The following is a 22,210-nucleotide window of genomic DNA, read 5'->3' on the forward strand; positions in this document are numbered from 1 at the left end:
TACTGGATTGATACCTTGGTTCTCAAACTGAGGGAAATACTTACTCTACTTTGCTGCATCACCCATTCCTCTTCAAGGGAAAAACCAACATAAGCTCAAGAGGTAGCACGGGGTCACAATCTTAAGGCAATCATGATTTATTGAGTGTTAGTAGGACGGGAGTAATGAGAATATATGTCCAGAATTGTTTCATTAATATAATGAATAGTTCCGTGAGGATCCAGATGCATTTCGGGTTCACCGGAAGGGTTTCAGTAAATATCGGGTGATACTGGGTATTACCGATAAATAATATATAGGTTGAATTTTTTTCCGAGGATGTTATATATATAATGGTTTAAAATTATTTAGAACTATTTTATATTTAATTTAATATCAATGGGTCTTAAAAGGCCAAGAGGTGGAATATAACTTGGGCCAAAAAGGCCCAAGTGGAAAAGTGCCTCCTTCCTTTGGGGAAGGGGAGGAGTCAGACTGCTCCTCCCCTAGGCCGGTGCACCAAGGGGTACTCCTTCCCCATTGGTGGCAGCCCTACCTCACCCTCCAACCTATATATACTAGGGGATTTTACTCTTTTGTATACACAAGTTTTAGAGTCTCCTCTTGTTCAAGTTGGTCCTATTTGACTAATTAGAGCTAGGCTAATCCTCTTGTCCTCATAATTAGAAGCCCGATATGGTTCTAATCTCCTTTCTCTAATTCTTTGGAGATGATTATATCTGGATGAAGAAGCACTGCTAGATCGTGAAGGATGCACGCTTGTAACCAAGTAGAGAGGTCATGCTTTCGGCCTTTGGTTCAACGGACTTTTCGTGGGCGGCCCGCTAGATCATTCATCAACGGTTTGAGGGAGTCCAAGTACGATCTACACCGACATGTTCATCTTTCGCTGCAACTTGGTGACGGTAACGATCATGATCACAACCTTTTATACATCTTCATATTGATCTTGGGTGTGCGGCGCAATTTATTTGTTTTCTACTATGTTCCCAATAGTGGCATCATGAGCAGTTATATGACTAGGCACAGGTTGCGATCTAGATCACATGTGATTGTGAGGGTTGATGTTCTTGATATGCTTACCACGAGTGTTGCTTTAGTTCAATTCATAGACGACATGGTGTCGCTTTTACAAGGTTCTGACAATCGATTGGCTCTGGCTGTCGACGATCTGCTAATAGTTCCTTGGGCTTCACCATAGTTGAGAATAGTGAACTGGCGGTACACAAGAGGGTGCAAAATAAGGATTATCTTCTAGGGTCACGTGTATTTGACGAAGTTTAGTGTGGGGACGAGACTTTTAAAGTCCCTTCTTTCACACCTGATACGTCTCCGTCGTATCTATAATTTTTTATTGTTTCATGCAAATATTATACAACTTTCACATACTTTTGGTAACATTTTATATGATTTATTGGACTAACATATTGATCCAGTGCCCAGTGTCAGTTCCTGGTTGTTGCATATTTTTTGTTTTGCAGAAAATCCATATCAAATGAAGTCCAAAAGCAAAAAAAAATTACGGTGAATTATTTTGGAATATATGTGATTTTTGGGAGGTGGAATCAACGCTAATGGAGGCCCACGGCCTCCACAACCCACGAGGGCTCGCAGGGCACCCCCTGGCGCGCCCAGGTGTCTTGTGCCCGCCCCATAAGTTGGTTGGGGCCCTTCTTCGAGTGCAAGAGAGCTAATTTATGGGGAAAACATGTAAACATATCAGTGCAATCGGAGTTACGGATCTCCGGGAATTTAACAAACAGTGAAGGGCTAGAAAGCAGGAACGTGAAACAGTAGGGAACAAAGAGACAAATCCAATATCGGAGGGGCTCCCGCCCCTCTGCTGCCATGGAAGCCATCGACCAAAGGGGGAACTCTCCTCCCATCTAGGGGGGAGGCCAAGGAATAAGAAGAAGGACGGGGTCTCTCTCCCCCTCTCTCCCGATGGCGCCGGAACGCCGCCCGGGAAAGGATCATGTCGGCGATCTACATCAACAATCTTGCTACCGTCAACACCAACTCTCTCCCCCTCTATGCAGCGGTGTAACATCCCTTCTCCCCGATGTAATCTCTACTTAAACATTGTGCTCAACTCCATATATTATTTCCCAATGATCTATGGTTACCCTATGATGGTTGAGCAGATTCGTTTTGTCCTATGGGTTAATCGTGATCTTGGTTGGTATGATAGTATATTTTATTTATGGTGCTGTCCTATGGTGCCCTCCGTCCTGCGCAAACGTGAGGGGTCCCCGCTGTATGGTGTTGCAATATGTTCATAGTTTGCTTATGGTGGGTGGCGTGAGTGACAAATACACATACTCGAGTAAGTGGGCTATTGCGTATGGGAGTAAAGAGGACTTGATACTTAATGCTATGGTTGGGTTTCACAACCTTAATGATCTTTAGTAGTTGTGGATGCTTGCTTGAGTTCCAATCATAAGTGCATATGATCCAAGTAGAGAAAGTATGTTAGATCATGCCTCTCCCTCATATAAAATTACAAGAATGATTATCCGTACTTATTATCGATTGCCTAGGGACAAATGACTTTCTTGTTGACAAAAGCTATCTACTTTTATTACCTTGAAATGTATTCGTAGTTTTATTCTCGCAAAGTACTCGTAGTTTTATTGTTGGAAAATAGTTTTATACTTGTTTTAGGTAAAGCAAACATAAAGTGTGCGCAAAATTGTATAGGTGGTCGATAGAACTTGAGGGAATATTTGTTCTACCTTTAGCTCCTCGCTTGGTTCGACACTCTTATTTATCGAAGAAGGCTACAAACGATCCCCTAAACTTGTAGGTTATCAAGACCTTTTTCTGGCGCCATTGCCAGGGAGCAATAGCGTGGGGTGAATATTCTCGTATGTGGTTGTTTGCTTTATCACTAAGTAGTTTTTATTTTCTGTTCTAAGTTGTTCTCTATCTTTAATCATGGATATGGAACACGAAACACCAAAACAATTAGTGGTACTTGCTACTCATGGCGATGGGGCACCTCCTAAAACCCTCGATGCTTGTTATGTGAAAAATATTATGCACTACTTTGATAATCCCGAGAAAATCCCATTCAACCTTTGTCATGATAATGAGTTTATGTATGAGATGTTTATATGTTGTAATGTTAAGTGGCCTGCATGTCACGGCATGATGGGTGGAGGCACGAGATTGTCACGTTAATGTAAATATCTTAGAGAGCCTACAGGTTACAAGTGACGATAGAAAACGTACACGAAGGACCCCGACGAGGAGAAGGTGTACTAGGCACAGGACGATGAGCTATAATTCCGTGTTACAGCAGAATTTCTGAATTTTGACGCCACGACAACGTTTTCTGAAACGATCGCCACGAAAACATTTTTGAAAATGGACTCTCTTCTAGTCCTTGCTATGGATTGCATATTTGAGAAAATGGAAGCTGAGAACTTGCCACGTCGACAACCTCACTGGCTACTATGGTTTTCCTTGCCCTAGGGTGCTCAACTTGACTGATACTTATTTGAGTGAGCACACCAGTATCATCTGGCGCATCACTAATGACAATGTCAGGTTCTTCAGCTTCATCATCATCTAGATAAACTATCTCATTCTCAAAGTCACTACCAGTGCTGTTGTACTCACTATCCTGCTCCCCATGGTATTTAACATAAACATCTGCTACATCTCCAACACAGATGTAGTCCGACATCCTCACACAAGTATTGTGATCGAACCAGAACATCAAACGATCAGCTGGTTCTTTCCCAGGATAATGAAAATACAACTTCGTTGATTCCTTGAACTCCAGATGGTCTTTCAAATGCCCTTGAACTTCCTGCAAAGACAACTTGTCCCTCTCAATCTCCGAAATCTTTTCATCTCCATCCATATAATCCAAAACAGGACCATTGTGCATGAACTCGCCTCCGAAATGAAATTTGACGTTCAAGATCTCACTAGGGTCCATTATTTAAGCAAAAGAAACATGGTAATAGCACAACATTGTCCTAATCCGAGCTATTGGAATGAAAGAAATGCACAAAAAATCCTCCCAAAACCTAGACTTATAATTGAAGAAAAGCCCCAATTTTTCTCTCTGAATCCCTAACACTAACATCACGGTTAGAGTATAAATTACAACCACCGGAGGTGGAGTACTTTGACGTCTTCTCGTCATTACGCCGTCAGGATCATCACCACTGGAGCCAATCACTCTCCCGTCGCCATTGTCGTTGCTCGAGCAGGGGAATTCCATGGGACACCACGAGTGGGACAGACTGCCCACTGCGTGGGCTGCCTCCGCACTGAGAACAGGGGAGTGCTCTGGGCCGCTATGGGCCGGCCCAACTTGTACGCGCGCAACAATGACCAATCCCAGTTTTGGTCTATGACATCATCAATCCCTGTTTGGAAGTGCGAGCATGGTTCAATTTGGACAGGGATTAGAGAGTTGAGTGCTCTGATTCCTGAGATTTGGAGTTCGGGGTTTGATTTAGCTAATGCCTACGAGTTCAAGGTCTATTTTGGACCTTTTCTGTTTTGAGGGGAACGTGCACAACTTCCTGAGGGCCGTGCTACCGATTGAGCCAGCCTCACTAGTGCAGAATCGACCTCTAGTCCCGGTTCATAAGGGCCTTTAGTGCCGATTCACCAACCGACACTAAAGGGTGGGGAATAAACCCCCCCTTAGTCCCGGTTCGTCATGGCCCGGGACCAAAGGCCCACCACGTGGCACGAGCCCGCGCCGGGGGCTGCGGGACCTATAGTCCCGGTTGGTTACACCAACCGGGACTAGAGGTTTAGGGTTTTAGGATTAATGAATTTTGGTTTATTTTTCCTTTTTGGTTTGTGTTTTCCATTTAATTGTATTTCATTTCAAACATATTTTACGCTAATGCAGTTGTACGTCAAGTGCCACTGCTACCACATACTGTACACGTCATATATAATAGAATTTGTCGTATGACCAATCATTTATCATGGAATTTCTCGTACGACCATGCATGCATACACAGACACACACAGTGTGTGTGTGTGTGTGTGTGTGTGTGTGTGTAGCGGACGTCTCAAGTAACCATGTCTCTTCATTAATGGTATTTGGGTGAATGAACCAAATGCCATAGCGTCCATCTCTTTTCATTTCATACATCTTCATTCTGCATAATACCACATAAAAGAATATAGTGAGGATAATTACAAGTAATGGACGAGCACAACTAGCTAGAGACTTAAGTTACATAAAGAAATCACTTACAGACAATAGCAACTGATGATAGATTTTTCGAGTGCGTCTTGATTGAATAACTGAATCATTTCTTCAAACTCAACCCACAAATCTTTTGCATGGAAGTAATGCTCTTTCTTGACTTTTACCATGAGGGACACTCGCCCGTTGTTTTCTTCTCTCAGGTACCACTCATGAAATGTGCGCATTCTCGTTAATAGAAGCCGGATCTCCTCGGGCTTGACCAGAGGTTGGCCGCAAACATATTTCCATTTTAGTTCCTCCTCTGTAAACCCGAGGAGTTCCTCGATTCCTAGGAGCTGTTCAACAGTGACACCGGCCTCTTTAGCCTACCTTCTATGATCATCGGTTATTACCAGCTGATCAGCGGTACTCACACATGGTTGTACAATGAGAAGGAGGATTGATTGCACTGCCTGTTCTCCCAGCTGGGGAACATTTCCACGCTTTTTTACCAACTGCTTGGCTCGAGCTCGAGCTCGACTCCTTCTGTTTTTGTGCATGATATGGGCGCTCATAGTCTGAGGCCACTCTCTTCACAGCCGGTTGAGCATTATCAATAAAGTGTTGTGTCACTTCCTCAGGTATTTACTCCTTTGGCGGCGGGGGTGGTTTTGGTGCAAAATGGGCCTAAACTTCGGCATCCACTATGGCCTTGTTTTCCCCGACAGTCAAGTCATAAGGAAACTTTGGAGGCCGTAGTGGATGGCAAAGTTTCATCGTAGTGGATGAAACTTCGGCAACAAACAACTCCAGTTTCATCTGATTTTTTGTCTTGTTGTACTGCTAGTCACCGTAGTTGCGGCGCTCAATCAACTCCAGAGTACTGCCAAATACCCTAGTTTCCCCGACAATCAGACATCGACAACAAACAACTCCAGTTTCATCTTCTCTTCTTCAATTCTTTTCAAAAAAAATTCAAATACCTGTTTTCTTGTTCAACTAAATTTAACTTCTCGACAAGAGGGTCAGTTGCAATTTCCGGTTCACATACCTCCTAGATAAAAATATCTATGTCAACTTGATGGGCATAATTTTCATAAACACGAAATGCAACCAGTAGTTATAAAATAGAATATACCACATCTGAATCATAAATCGGACAAGGGCCGACGGGGACGAATATCTAACCATGCCACTATGTATAAGAAACAAGGTACGAGTAAGAAAATTATACAAGTAACTGTCTAAATCACACAAACATGATTTCTCTTTTATAAAAAGGATAAGAACAAGAGGCTCACCTAGGTGGTGCCGGCGAAGGGACGATGCAGGCGATCGACGGTGGTTAGGTCGGGCACGGGAAGGCACTAAGCAAAACACACCTACATATCCAAACTAAGAAGTTAATTTGAGCTCAGATTGCATATAAATCAAATAAACTACCACATAAAATTACTCCCAAACTAAAACCCACAAATCACTATACTTATAGAGCACTGCAAGAGCTAATCTAGCAATGAGAGATGAAAGGACAAAGTTGATAACCTTTGTGAACACTTGGATGGATGGGGTGCCTTCAAATCTTGACAAATTTTGGCAAAAATGGAGGTGAGCTCGAGCAAGATGGAAAGAAAACAGAAAGGAGGGAAAAACAGAGATAATGGTCTCGGGCTCGACCAAGGGTTTATATGGGGGCATCTTTAGTCCCGCTTGGTTAACAAACCGGGACTAAAGGTGCACCTCTAGTCCCGGTTTGTGACACGAACCAGGACTAAATGTGCTCGTGGGGCCCCAGCCTGACACCAGCCTGCCACCACCCCTTTCACTACTAGGAAAAGGCCTACTAATGGCGCACCGGTTTTGCCTACTAATGGCGCACTACCGGTGCGCCATTAGTATCACGCCATTTGTATTTTTTACTAATGGCGCACCACTGGTGCTCCATTAGTATCTGGTATACTAATGGCGCACCACGCAGTGCGCCATTAGTTTTGCCCATAGTGCACCACTAGAGTCTGCTATACTAATGGCGCACCACATGGTAGTGCGCCATTAGTAACAATTTTTTTAATTTTTTTTTCTTAATATCAGGTCACTATTTCACATATGAGATATCCAACACACATATATATATACAACAAGCATCCATATAACAATCATAGCCAACACACAAGTTCCATCATATATACATACATAGCCAACACATAGTTCCATCGTTACATATTACAGAAGTTTCACATTGTTCATCCAACACCGTTATCCATCAATTCACAAAAGTTTCACATTGATACAAAATAAAAACACAAATGGAAAAGAAGCACTCCATCCATGCAAGCTTCCGTGAATTAAATCAAATCTGCAAAATGATAAACAAGAAGTTATAAGAAGAAGAAGAAGAAGACTAGAAGAGTACTAGAAGAAGAAGAACACTAGAAGAAGAATACAAAGAATTTTCGAAAAGAAGAAGAATAAGAAGAAGACTATAAGCTTATTATGTAAACTTGATCATTTTGTGCTAACATAAGTAATTTTGGAGCTAACCTATAGGAAACTAAGCATATAAGCTCTAAGTTAGCATACTAGAGCCAACTTAGGTAAAATGAAGCTAACCTATGTCATTTTGGAAAAGAAGAAGAATAAGAAGAAGACTATAAGCTTATTATGTAAACTTGATCATTTTGTGCTACCATAAGTTATTTTGGAGCTAACCTATAGGAAACTAAGCATATAAGCTCTAAGTTAGTATATTAGAGCCAACTTAGGTAAAATGAAGCTAACCTATGTCATTTTGGAAAAGAAGAATAAGAAAAAGACTATAAGATTATTATGTAAACTTGATCATTTTGTGCTAACATAAGTTATTTTGGAGCTAACCTATAGGAAACTAAGCATATAAGCTCTAAGTTAGCATATTAGAGCCAACTTAGGTAAAATGAAGCTAACCTATAGGAAACTAAGCATATATCATTTTGGAGATCTGACATACCTGACAAAGTTCAGTTCTCATGCATTGTTCTTCTCCTTCTCCTTCCTCAGCCTGATGCGCCAAGAGCGGCGAGGCGGTGGAGGCAGTGGTGGCAGTGGGATGTAGTCTTCTACCACAATTGGCGTGGTCATGTCGCCCAGCTGTGGGATCGCCAGTGCCACCACCGGTGCGTGGTCATTGTCAGGCACCACCACCATCGCGAGGCCACCTTCAGGCATGACCATCGCTAGGTCATCCTCAGCCACCTCCATCTCTTGCCCATGGTCAGCCACCACCATCTCTTGCCCATGGTCAGCCACCACCATCTCTTGCCCTTGGTCAGCCACCACCAGCGCTAGGTCATCCTCAGCCTGATGCCCATTGTCATCCTGCAGCTCCTCATCCCCACTCTGCTCCTCTTCTCCCACACTCCAGTCTAGATCATCCTTCTTGTTGTCTATGCTGCTGCCAGAATCGCTGCTGCTTTCGCTACAGCCAGAATCGCAGCTGCTTTCGCTACAGCCATAGTCGCTGCTGCTTTGGCTGTAGCTAGTGTCGCTGCTGCTTCTCCCATTACCTGTCCAAATGCAACAATGACCGTTAACAATCGATGTGAGATAAAGCCAAATGTAGAGGAATAAGAAGAGGCAAAACGTACCGGCATCATCATCGTCAGTGTAGCGCATGCGACACATAGTCGCGTTGAACACCTTCATGATGAGCATGGTGGCGTCGTCGTCGTACCTGAAGAGAAGGAAGTACCCCAGCCGCAGGTCGTAGGCACGGTAGAACTTCTCCCACCCACGAGACAAGTACATGTGGCCCTCCTTGATCACCAACTCCACATCCCACTGCCTGCGAAACCCGCTGCCGGCCTGTCGCAGCTTCACATTATTTGGCAGATCTTCACCCATCAGCATGTTCATAAAACTGTCAGGCAGCCTCTGCAGTTTGGGACAATGAGTGATGTAGCAAACAAAAGATATCATATTGAGATGGGTGAAGGGGAGATATCTCATTTTATATACCTGCGTCATGGATGATACTGAAGTCTCAAGTATGATAGTGAAGAACTCGGAAGCATCCAACTCGTACTGCGGTGTCGTAGAGCGGCGGTGGCTGCTTCCCGCCATCTCTGATAAGCAGCAGAAGAGACCAATTAGTACCCTTGCAACAGATCATAAAACATGCATGATAACATGCATTACTCGCAAGTACCCCATATGTCCTATTTTTAGCAAAGTCATGCTAAAATTCACGGAAAATTTTAGCATGACCTTTGCTGAAAATAGGACATATGGAGTACCGGAATTTGCCGGAACGGAAGTTAATCGACATTCCGGCAAACTCAAGGGCCTCTCGGGGTACCTGCAAAATCATTATCCCAGGTGGACAAGGCAATGTGCTACTTGCTTAAATCTCTGTCCAATATTTACAAGACAAACAACAGGTGGCAAAGCCCAGTGTTAAAAAAAAGCCCTCCATCACAACATGGAAAATACGTTGGCCTCTGAAGAGGTGAAACAATATATGCATCTCCAGGCAGTATCATTCAACATTTTGGACAAACCACTACAAGCAATACTGGATCAGATACAAGAAGAATGTGAGAAAATGCAGACAAATACTAATAGATTGAGGTGTTTAACTTGTGGTGCTCTCTGTGCTATACAGACATGTATTCTTGACAAACTAGTACAAGCAATGGTGGATCAGATATAGAAGCAATATGATATAATATAAATAAATGCACCCAATAAAAAAGTACCCATCAATGAGCCTTGTCAAAATGGATTGTTTGACGCATAAAACCCAACTCAGTGCATAAGCAACCAGTGTCCCTTGCCATCATAGAAAAAAGACAGAACCATACAAAGAATTGAACAGTTTATCATAACAGCGGAACACTGATGGTCTGGTATGGCAAGCATGCAAGCTGTAAAGTGACAACACTATAACTGTGAAAAGAGCATAGTCCAGCCAAACATATCACACAAATTCCACTGAAATATAACCTAAGCCACACAAAACAAGTAATGAAACCTCCACCAAGAACAGAGCCATACTATAGCAGCAAGACTGTAGTAAGAAAGAACCAATTCCCAAGTCCCAAAATTACTCATGGTACAAAGGCACATGCAAATCCTTATGCAAGAAGTGTAGATTACAAAAGCTAGACACTCATCACTATAGTAGTCTACAGCAACTGCAGAATCACCAACACTGAAAGTCAAATCTATGGGTACCATGAAAAGAAGTTAACATGGACAGCAAGGAGCTGACACAAAACGAATATAGCCTAATTTAGCTAAGAAAACCCTCAGGTTGTAGTAGCAGATACTGCTCTAAAACATGTGATCCTTTTTGCACGCTAGGTTTAGTTAGTGTTACCTGCCAAGTGCACATGTGACAGTAGTTCTAGCAAGCAATGTTGCTGAAGAGTATAGCATGTAAATTGGATCTTGGGCTATAAGTTTAGTGAACTACAGGCTACTGGGCTTCATGGCTATGAATATCTCACAGAGATTTTAATCTCTTCGCTAGCTCTAGAAAACTGTTAGGTATTTGTCCGTTATTTGTTGCATATCTTACATTTGGTCGGAGAGCGCAAGGCTAATGTGACAATTGCCACAACCAACCTCTGTTTCCCTGATGCTTCTTACAGGGCTGATGCATCAATGTGCCTGGGCATACAAAGATTAGTATATAGTGAAGGACACTGTGCATGCTGGATCTCCTTTTTGTTAAACAATTCGGTAAACTAACTATGATCAAGTTAACTGCATATCGAATTAACCAACTTATGATGACAAACTGAAGCAAGCTATAATCTACTACAATTATCACAAGATAGCAGAAGAACTCATCTAGCAATGCTAGTTGCTAGTAACCAAAGAACCTTCAAACGTGACTGGCTCATGGTTTTTTCATTGTTATTAGATCAAAGCATTTAAAAATTGATGATTTGTTCTAACTACAGGCCTGTACCACTTCTACACATTGCGTAGCTGCACATTCAGAACAAAAAAAATTAGAAATTGCAACAAAATGTCACTTGTCAGGCTGTCACTTGAATTACAAGAGGCAAGTATGTCCAGGGAAAAGATGTTGAGGATGCAGATCTGCTCGCTGGAGAGGAGGGCCGAGGGTTTGCTGCTTCAGGAGCGTGTGGAGGGGGTAGACCCGCGGCTTGGTGCTCGGTGACGCTTGTGGGGAGGCCTGCTCGAGGAGGAAGTGCGCGAGGATGGTGGCTGCCAATGGAGTGGCTCGGCGACGACGGTGGTGCTTCCTGTCAAAGGGTGTGGTGGGCTCGCCGGAGATGGACGGGCCCTGCACAGCGGTCAAGACTCATAGCAGAGGTTGAGGGCAAGAGGAAGAAGAAGAAGAAGGAAGTGGAGGGGAGGGGCTCACCTGCAGTCGAGGGCGTACATGGCGCCGACCGGCCGCCTTGGACCCGGAGGAAGCCGCGGTCGTGCCGGATCCCTAGGGCTTGGGGCCGGCACAAGACCACGCTGCAGCAGAGCTGAGCTGAGGTAGAGGCGGTCGTCGTCTCCTCCTCCTCCTGGTCCTCCTCCTCGGGCTTGGGGCGCGGGGGCATGGGGGCGGCGGCGCGGGGGAGCTGCAGTGGTGGGGGCGCGAGGGCGGTGGGGGTGGATTCCGGCAGGGGTTGGGGCGGCGGCGGCAGGGGACGGATGGGGCGTGCAGGCACGGCGGCGGCATACGGTTGGGGCGGAGGGGGCAAATTAGGTGGAGTGGGGAGGATGGGAGGGAAGCTTACTAATGGTGCACCCAGCGGCCGTGCGCCATTAGAATGTTTTTTTTATTACAGTTCGAGCCCTCAGGTTATATTCCACCTAACCCAACATCTACATCAGAACCCGCCCACTAGCCCGACTGGTCAGCACGCAGCACACACACTAGGAGGTCCTGGATTCGATTCCCAGGCTCCCTAATTTTTATTTTTATGCATTTAAAATGCTGTTTGATATTTATTTGTGTTTAAATATGTTCAAACTTGTTTAAATCATAACAGTAATATTTTTTTTATAAAAACAGTAATAATTTTTTTAAAAAATATGTTCAAATTTTTTATTTGAAAATATTTATGAATATGAAAAAGGTGCAGTGGAGGGTGCGGTGGGTCATCGGCGATGGTGGACTGGGGAGGGTGCGGGCCGGGGGTCGGCGGCGGCGGCCGGTGGAGCGGGGGAGGGTGCGGTTGATCATCGACAGCGGTGGAGTGGGGGAGGGTGCGGGCCGGGGGTCGGCGGCGGCGACCGGTGGAGCGGGGGAGGGTGCGGTGGGTCATCGGCGACGGTGGAGTGGGGACCGGATCATTTCTCGATTGTATAAAATGCTGTTTGATATTTATTTGTGTTTAAATATGTTCAAACTTGTTTAAATCATAACAGTAATATTTTTTTATAAAAACAGTAATAATTTTTTTTAAAAATATGTTCAAATTTGTTATTTGAAAATATTTATGAATATGAAAAAGGTGGAGTGGAGGGTGCGGTGGGTCATCGGCGACGGTGGAGTGGGGGAGGGTGCGGGCCGGGGGTCGGCGGCGGCGGCCGGTGGAGCGGGGAGGGTGCGGTTGATCGTCGGCGGCGGTGGAGTGGGGGAGGGTGCGGGCCGGGGGTCAGCGGCGGCGGCCGGTGGAGCGGGGGAGGGTGCGGTGGGTCATCGGCGACGGTGGAGTGGGGGACCGGATCATTTCTCGATTGTATAAAATGCTGTTTGATATTTATTTGTGTTTAAATATGTTCAAACTTGTTTAAATCATAACAGTAATATTTTTTTATAAAAACAGTAATAATTTTTTTAAAAAATATGTTCAAATTTGTTATTTGAAAATATTTATGAATATGAAAAAGGTGGAGTGGAGGGTGCGGTGGGTCATCGGCGACGGTGGAGTGGGGGAGGGTGCGGGCCGGGGGTCGGCGGCGGCGGCCGGTGGAGCGGGGGAGGGTGCGGTTGATCGTCGGCTGCGGTGGAGCGGGGGAGGGTGCGGTTGATCGTCGGCGGCGAGGGAGACGTCGATTTCCCATGAACACGGTTTTCGAAGACCCGAATCTCTATCTAGCTGGCGATACGTTGTGTCATCCATTTACCTTACGCATCCAGAAAATCCGTGGACTACCTGCCCCGTGAGATATCCGTAACCGAGATAGTCGTGTAGTAGTGCAAAATATATATATACTAATGGCGCACCGCGTAGTAGTTCGCCATTACTAGTTTAAACTAGTAATGGTGCACTATGACACGATGCGCCAATAGTAGTTTTGCAAAAAAAAAAAGAATAAAAAAATACAGTACTGGCGCACTCCTTGTCTGGTGCGCCATTACTAGTTAGAACTAGTAATGGCGCACTTCGGTCGCATGCGCCATTAGTATGTATGTAAAAATGAAAAAGAATTATCACTAGTGGTGCACCTTTTGTCTGGTGCGCCATTAGTGTCTTCCACACTAATGGCGCATCACCAACTAGTGCGCCATTAGTATATAGTAGTGGCGCACTACATCCCTGGTGCACCATTAGTGTCAATCCTATCTATAGCCATTTTTCTAGTAGTGTTTAGTCCAGATTCATGTCACGAACCGGTACTAGAGGTTCAACATGAACCGGGACTAATGATGCCCACCCCCCTAGCCATTAAAACCGGCACTAATGGTCATATTAGTACTGGGCCGTTTGCAAACCGGGACTAATGGGGCTCACGTAAACTCATTTTTCTACTAGTGTTAATCGTTTGTTTATTATTCCAGCTGGGTCACGCAAAGCACGCGAGACGAGGTTTTCCTTCTTTGTTCCTCTCCTCTCCACGGGTGAAGGTAAAACATTGAGGACTCGTTGCACCCGCGAATGCTTGCATCTCCTTCTTTGTTGATTGCCTTCACAAAATGTTCATTTTAAACCTTGAACTTGTAGAGCTTAGCTAAATCAAACCCCAGCTTCGAATCCTGGTCCTTGGCACACTGAACTTATCAATCACGGTGTAAATCAAACCGTGAAGTTGTTTAGTGCACCGGGAAAGAGACGATCCTCGGGTTACATCTCTCATGTCACTCCTTTGGTTGGCCGGTCAGGCTGACAAATAGTCATGTTTTTTATGAATTTGAAAAAATATGCATGATTTTGAGAAAAGTTCACAAATCTGAAAAAAGTTCGAAAATTAAAATATATTTGCAAATATGAGAAATCTTCAGGAGTTTGTAAAAATGTTTGTGAACTCAATTTTTTCACAAATCCGGGAAAAATTTGGAAATAAAAAATATTCTCAAATCTGAAAAATCCTCAGGAGTTTGGAAAAAAATTACAAAGTGATAAAAAACAAACATTTTTTTGAAAAATGATCAACTTTGAAAAAAATGAACACTTTGAAACATAAACATTTTTTGAGAAAATGGGAACACATTTTGAAACCTGAACAAAATGATAAAGTGATTTTTGGAGTTTTTAAAAAATGAGAACAAATTTCGAAATGTGAACAAAATTTAAAGTTCAAAATCTTTTTGAAAATTTTAAAAATAGGAACAAACTTTGAAACCTGAAAAATGTGTAAGAAACATGTTTGTGACATCTAAAACATGTCATATAGCTTTATAAAGTTTTTGTGCCATCTAAAAACCTGAACAAATGTGTAAGAACAATGTAAACAAATGTTCATACAGTTTTATAAAATGTTTGTCATTTAAAAAGATGAAAATGTGTATTTGGAAAAATGTTACCTTCTGTTCAAAAATGGGTAGAAAACATGTATTTGAAAAAATATACATAATGTATTTGGAAACTATCGAAGGTATATCAAAAAATGTTTCATGTGTGCATTACAGATGTACATCGTGTACAGAGGAAAATAGACATGTGTAACAAATAAAACCAGTTAATGTTGGGAAAGAAATAAAAAAAAGAAATAAAAATCAAGAATATGAAGAAAGAAAGAAAAGGAAACCGAAAGTATAACAAAGAAATAAAAACCAATGAAAACCAGTGAAAGAAAGTATGATGAAGGAAAAAAGAAAGCCACAAATTGATGAGAAAACAAAGAAAAAACAAAGGAAGAATAATAGGAAAAAAATAGAAAAACAAAGAATAACCAGAGCGGGTGCGCGAGCGACTGTGCTAATGGGCTGGCCGGATTGACTTGCCACGTCAACAAATCCCAGCTAAACACTCTTAATCTACTATTACTATAAAAGAAAGAAAGAGCAAGAACCAGATCATCCTATCCATCAAAACCTGCAATCTAATGGTCTACATTCCTCCAGCATACTAAACGTGTTTTACGTTTTAATTACCCACAATGCCATTACTTAATCTACTACCCCACCCGCATGAAAAAATAAGGCGGCTGCTAGGCGTCATCCGCCTGTTAATATCACAGTTAGCATCCCGCAAAACAGCCGTTGGATTTTATTATGCGCGGGCGTCGGATTTAAGCCACGTGTACACCCTCCCGACCAGTTCCTGTTGTCGTTACCCGTGTTGCTGCAACCGTTTCGTGGAAGCATAATCCCCACCTTCTCTGTAGCTCCTCTGCGCCCGTCCGACGCCAGGGCGAGGAGGAGATCCACGCCGCCGACGCCGCGTCGCCTCTACCACAGCTGCCGCCAACGCAGCATCGACTCTGCCACCGCCGCAAACGACGCCGCATGCCTCTACCTCGCCGCCGTCGAGGGAGCAACGCCCCTGTTCACCTTCCAGCGCCATGGCAGCTCACCACATAGTTCGATCTATGTTGTCGGCCGCCATGGATCGAAGCTCCGGTGCTCCATCGAGTAGCAGGAAGGCCAGATCGGCCCCGATTCTCGACGGCGAGCCGATTCACCGGAGTGGAGCTGCAAGGGAGCTCCGTGATCCTCCTGTCTTCTCTGCTGAAGCCTCCCGGGCAAGCTCGTCACAAAGTTTGGTAAGTTTCAAGCTCATCACATGCATGAAGCATTCAGGTTGTTTTGACTTCTGCTATGTCAACTGAAAAAAGGCAGTATGAATTGCAGCATATCTCCTTATGCCAACTGAAAAATTCCTTAAAGTGTGTACAGAAAAAACTCCTCCCAATTTCAGTTTAGAAATGCTCCAAACAAAATGTGATGGGGGAGGTAGTCTGAAAAAATGCTCCTTACACTTTCAGTTTAGAAAATGCACCAAATAAAAATGCGCAGGAGGAAGTCAATTCATGACTGTGTATAATTTGCTACTTGCAAAATTCAGTTTAATATTTGCAAAAACAAAAATGCTGGGTGGGGGTTATCTGTATGTTGTGAAAATTATATAGCACCGGTGCTATTTTGACTATGTTGCATCGTTTTAAACAGCGATCATGCTGGATAAAAGTTCCTTTACTAGAATTTTTTTAAATAGAAATGTTGCATCAGGTAGGAAAAAGCTAAATTGTATTACAAAAAATTTATCAACTTGATTACTTTGCTTGTAGCACTGTGATCATTGAAGTAGAAAAGATGTGAAAGCATTTTGTTTAGTAACATGAGGTGAAAACATGGAAACATGAACACAAAAATCGGATGTAATACATCTTTTATGCTAGAAGCACTACTTTCTTGCATATTATACCTTTTTACCTTTTTTACTGACATTGTGATAACTTTTTTCTGCAACAACAAAAATAGGATGCTGGTGCTGGAGGTGATGATGATGAGAGCTATGTTGTGGGGCGAATTTCTGCTGCAAATGGAGTTAGTATGGAAGGGATGATTAATGCTGGTGATATCCAACATGATGTGGATGATGCAGATGATGATGCAATATCATCGCAACCACTTGTTCCATATGTGGGCATGACCTTTGATTCAGTTGACGATGCAAGGAAATTCTACAACACATATGCTTTCAGGCATGGGTTTGGAATCAGAACATCTGCTTCAAAAAACAGCCAGGCCAGAGGATCCACAAAGCTAATTAGCAGGACTTTCACGTGTGTTCATGCACGAACTGATGGAAGCAAAAGTGAATCTGATAGCACTACAGAGAGTATTGCAACAGAGTCAAGCAACACTGGCAAACGCCCTAGACTTTGGATGATCATGGCAGACACAAGAAAAAGGAATAGGTTGCAACGTCATGATTGCAAGGCTCACATGATAGTTGGACTCCGAGATAACCGATGGACCGTCACGTGCTTTACAGACGACCATACACATGCTCTGGTGCAACAGGAAGAGAAGGTTAGGTTTTATCGGTCTCATCGAAAAATCCCACGAGAAGACCTCCAAATGATAAGGACGTTGCATGAACGCAACTTGTCAACCTCGGATTGCATGGGAATCCTTGGAGATTGTCACGGAGGTGATCAGAGGCGCCTTGGTTATGTCAAAAGGGATGTTTCAAATGCACGGTCCGAAATGCGGCAAACCATGGCGTTTCAGGACATGGCCATGACAATTGAATACTTTGAGAGGCGGCAAGCTGAAAGCCCACAGTTCTTCTATGCAACACAAGTGAATAAGGAGACAAATGAGGTAGAAGCATTGTTTTGGGTGGATGGAAGGACAAGAGCACTATACCCCAAGTACAAGGACTATGTCTTTTTCGATACAACCTTTTGCACAAACAAATATAATATGCCTTTTGCTCCGATCGTAGGCATCAACAACCATCTTCAGACTATTGTCCTAGGTTGTGCAATTCTTCCAAATGAGCAAACTGAAACCTTCAAGTGGGTCTTTCGGCAATGGTTGCTTGCGATGAACAATGAGTACCCAACAAACCTTATGACCGACCAGTGCAGAGCAATGGAAACTGCAATTTCTGATGTGTTCCCTCACACAATCCATAGATGTTGCAGGTGGCATGTACAGCGGAAGGCGCGTGAGAAACTTGGGAGGATGCTTACAAGGGATTCAATTTTTGAGAAAGCTTTCTATGAATGCATCAATGAATCTGAGACAGTGGATGAATTTGAAGAAACATGGCAACACATGTTGCATTGCTTCAAATACACGGACAATAGGCACTTACAAAACATGTGGGAATGCCGTCAGACATGGGCTCCTGCATACTTCAAAAATGATTTCTTCCCTTTCACAAGCACAACCGGGAGATCGGAAGGGCTGAATTCTTATTTCAAAACGTTGGTGCATCCACAAAACTCGGTTTTCACATTTGTAAGGCAGTATGAACTCCTACAAGAAACAATGCTAGACCGTGAAGATAATACTGCTTTCACTGGAGAAACGACAACAACACCCCTATGGGGTCGATACAGAATAGAGCGCCAAGCTGTTAACTTCTACACACGCAGCGTCTTTGGCAAGTTCCAAGAGCAAGTGGCAGCATCAACAGCTTATATAATCAACCAAGTGCCTAATCTTGAGCAGGAAGGTATCATGTTTGAGCTTTACTCAAACTTGTATGATAATCCAAAGTTGTACCATGTGCATGCTATGATAGAAGAGGGGCTGTACTCATGTAGCTACCATTACTTTGAGATGAATGGTGTGCTTTTCTCACACATCATAAGGGTGATGATACGGCTAAATGTGCAAGAAATTCCAAGTAGATACATGCTGGAAAGGTGGTCCGAAGCAGCTATGACAAACATGGACACATCTGGGAGGTTCCTTGAGTTTGGACTACCAGAAACAAACACTCTCAAGTACAACTCACTGTGTAGAGACATGAATGCATTGGCAGCAGAAGCAAGCTCTGTTGATCCAGCTTACAACTTACTGACAGATGTGATGAAGCAGCTCTGGCCCATAGTTGCTTCAATGAAAAAAGAGCAAATGGCAAGGAAAGATGTGGTGCAGCAGCAACAACCCCCTTGAGCAGGTGAATCTAATGATGAAACTGGAGCAAACCCACAACCATCAGCACCGCTACAAAATGCTGCTCGTGTGCCGAAGCAAGGTCGACCAACAGAACGAGCAAAAAGAAAAAAGACATTGTTGGAGTAGCGAGAAGAGGAGCATAAGAAGAAGCTTCAGAAAGAAGCCAAGAAAGAAAGCAAAAAAGCATCCAAGAAAGAAAGCAAGAAAGAAGACAACGTGGAGTCATCGAGCAAGCCAAAACCTAGGAGGAAAGTTACTTGTTCATTTTGCAGTGAAGAAGAACACACTATCAAAACCTGTGAGTCATTCCGTGAGTACAAGGCAATGATGGCTACTAATCTTACAACAAAATGTCAGTTTTGCTCCGAGGAAGGCCACACAATGCAATCATGCATTCACTTTAAAGCTGCGATGGCAAAAGTCGAGGGACATGCTCAATAGGGTCATCTGTAGTTGAATTTCATGTATTAGCAATTTTAAAAGTGTAGTTTCGAAAGTAGCACATATTTGTACTGGGTAGAAGTACTGAAAAATTATGTGCACTTTGTTAGAGGTTTTGGTTCATATTACTGCTCATGTTGCTGCTCATATTGCTCGTGTTACTACTCATGTTACTTCTCAAAAAACCATGTATGTTCAAAAAGTTCATATTGCTGCTACAAAAAAAGGTGACGGCGAAAAAATTATGAAGCATTCTTACTGTGTTTTGTGGTGAGTTGAGAAGGATCTATTTTAAATAATGTTACATAATTTTCAGTTATTAAATAAAAATGAGTTTCTCAACATGTGTTGATTCTCTCAAAATAATTTCAAGTAAATTTTTTTGAGAATGCTTCTAGCGCTCACTGCTTAGTTGCAAAATCTCCCAGAATGCTTCTTCCAGCAACATTTATCACAAAAAGCTGTTGCTTCAAAAAAAGAAATTGTACAAAAAATGTTTCATGAACATGCTTCCTCTAGCCATTCCGATTCCTTAACATTGTGGCTGATTTTGTGACAACATAAGGAAGCACATGGTAGAAAAACACACATGAAAACCCAAAAAAATGAAAAGCATTCCATGAACTTGTAAAACTTGAGCACCAAACAGCGAAAAAATTATAACTTGCTTACAAATTCACCACATAGTTATAGCTTCCATCAAATCTCGAAACAAAAAAAATATGTTTCCTTACTACAAACTACTGATAATTATTCCAGCCATCCAAAAGAGCCCAACATCTGGTTTCATTACATGGAGTCTCATTTGGCACACAAAGATAACAGAGATGCACTACTAGCGAAATGAATTACCCAAAATTGCAAAGTTGCATCTTCAAGGCCGCTGCAAACGCCTTCTACAATGCAATGTGGTCACTTCCTTCAAGCCGCTATGATCGCCTTATGCACATCAGCAGGGAAAACCTTGTTCAAAGGATGGAAAAACAACTTCGAAGCAATGGTCTTCCGCACATCAAGCATATTTTGCTGCATTAAAAAGGTGAAAAAATGGAGAAAGAATAAACCAAACATTATCAGAGACGCAAACTTATGAAAAAGTACCAAAAAAGCAAGATCATCAAATTTTTACCTTCTTGAAATCATTCATCATTTGGCCATCAAAATTTTCAAGGTACATTGTTGAAAACAATCCACAATCAAAGCTGTTTTCATTACACCATACATAAAAAAATTGGGTTGAGAAAAAGGTTTAAGGTTTTACATAAAAAGGACATCGAAAAACACTACTTTTATGGATGGGGTGTATGATTAGACTTACTGAGTTGATTGTTGTGGGTAGTCAAGCACAGGCCAGTCTGTTTTGAAAGAAGATAGATCCGCTGTGAAATCCGACTCTTCGGTAGCAATCCTCTTGAAATTGATAAACTGCAGAAATATGAAACATTAGCATAAAAAAAGTAGTGGCTATGTCAAACACGAAAAGTGATGGGGGGGGGGGGAATGCTACCACCACTAAAACATGAGACACATTCAGATTCACTCCCAACAAAAAATTGAGCATGTGTTCATTGGGGGATCTGCTTTTTTCATTTTAATAAACAAATGAAAACTACACATAGAAAAATATAAAAAGTGTTACTTGCCAGATTCCTTGCAGCAACGTCCAATTTCCCGTCATCCAAAGAGTCAAACATATTGAACTCCTTGTGCAAGAGGTTAACCACACAGACAATCCAGTGGCCATCACGGACGATGGTGAAGAAAAGCTAGAAAAGAAGTAAAGACAAGATATATGTTAAAATGGAATAAACTATAGGGAGCATAAAAAAATTGAGTAAAAAAATGTTGGGAGCAGACTTACTAGGTCGAAACCTGAAATCTGAAAATTTTGGCACGCCTTCCTCAGCTCTCTTGCACAAACACTCGGATCAAAAACTTCTGGGTGGACAGAGAGTTGAAGCTGCAACACATTGGACATAAGGAGAAGACATGAGAAAAAATGATGGATAACTTCTGCAAATAGGGCATAAAACTCTAGAAAACTGATGGCAATAAAACGGAGCAACAATAGATGAACTAACACTCATTAAAACAGAGAAAGCAAATTTCTTCTGCTTCTTTGAAGACGACAACTGTTCAATGTTGAAGGTTTCGATGAATAAAGACATGACTTCGTTGCAAATCTGAGCACGTGGCTTCAACGACTTCTGGAAGTTGGGGTAGGTAATGTGGAAATCACCAATCCTAATGAAAGGAGGCCTGCAACAAGAAGGATGGAGCACAAAAAATTAGAGTGGAGCGTTTTGACAAAGGCGAAAATGTAATAAATATGAGATAACAACATGATGGAAGCAAAAATCAGTAAAAAGATGACACTTACTCAATTTCCCCTCTCTTCATCTTCTCCATCTTGTACCTCTTCATGACATAGTACTGGTACATTGCTTCCATCTTTGAATCTGTCTTGATTTTCTTGTACTTTGATCCGGCTGACATTGGACTCCCTACTCTTTTCTTGCTCTTGAGCTTGTTCTCGTCCTTACTCTTCAACTTCTCCTTGTTGAGGTCCGGACTTGGTTCCCTGCTGCTAACTAGAACAACTGGCTCTCCTTGTGTTTTCAATGGTCCATCTTACAAAAACAAAGGAAAAATTGATTTTCTAGAAAAATGTTGCGAGCAGAGATTTGTTCAAAAACAAACTAGTAGTAGGGCATACCTGCAGCCCCGCTCGAGAATGGAGCCATGGAGATTGGTGTCACATCAAACACTGGAGCTTGTGCTTCTGTTGAGATTGGAGCCCGAGGAGTCACATCAAAAACAGGACAAGACTTTGGTGTTGTAGC

General features: G+C 42.7%; 1 protein-coding gene across 1 annotated transcript; it reads right to left on the reverse strand.

Moving 5' to 3' along the window:
• Positions 1-20,031: 20,031 nt before the first annotated feature.
• LOC123134921 (uncharacterized) lies at positions 20,032-21,849 on the reverse strand. The gene is made up of 7 exons (XM_044554070.1): positions 21,748-21,849; positions 21,449-21,626; positions 21,229-21,327; positions 21,011-21,133; positions 20,686-20,792; positions 20,497-20,569; positions 20,032-20,393 (listed from the first exon to the last, which is right to left on the reverse strand). The coding sequence occupies exons 1-7, from the start codon at positions 21,816-21,818 to the stop codon at positions 20,289-20,291; spliced, it is 756 nt and encodes a 251-aa protein (XP_044410005.1). The 5' UTR covers positions 21,819-21,849; the 3' UTR covers positions 20,032-20,288.
• Between the last annotated feature and the right edge of the window lie 361 nt (positions 21,850-22,210).

This window comes from Triticum aestivum, chromosome 6B (assembly GCF_018294505.1).
Source record: "Triticum aestivum cultivar Chinese Spring chromosome 6B, IWGSC CS RefSeq v2.1, whole genome shotgun sequence".
NCBI classification, from domain to species: Eukaryota; Viridiplantae; Streptophyta; class Magnoliopsida; order Poales; family Poaceae; genus Triticum; species Triticum aestivum.

Coding starts and splice junctions, on each gene's coding strand:
- LOC123134921 (XM_044554070.1), bottom strand. CDS start 21,818: ATGGAAGCAATGTACCAGTACTATGTCATGAAGAGGTACAAGATGGAG. Junction 20,793..21,010: donor ACGTTGCTGCAAGGAATCTG/GCAAGTAACACT, acceptor ATATTTCTGCAG/TTTATCAATTTCAAGAGGAT. Junction 20,394..20,496: donor TGATGAATGATTTCAAGAAG/GTAAAAATTTGA, acceptor TTTTTAATGCAG/CAAAATATGCTTGATGTGCG.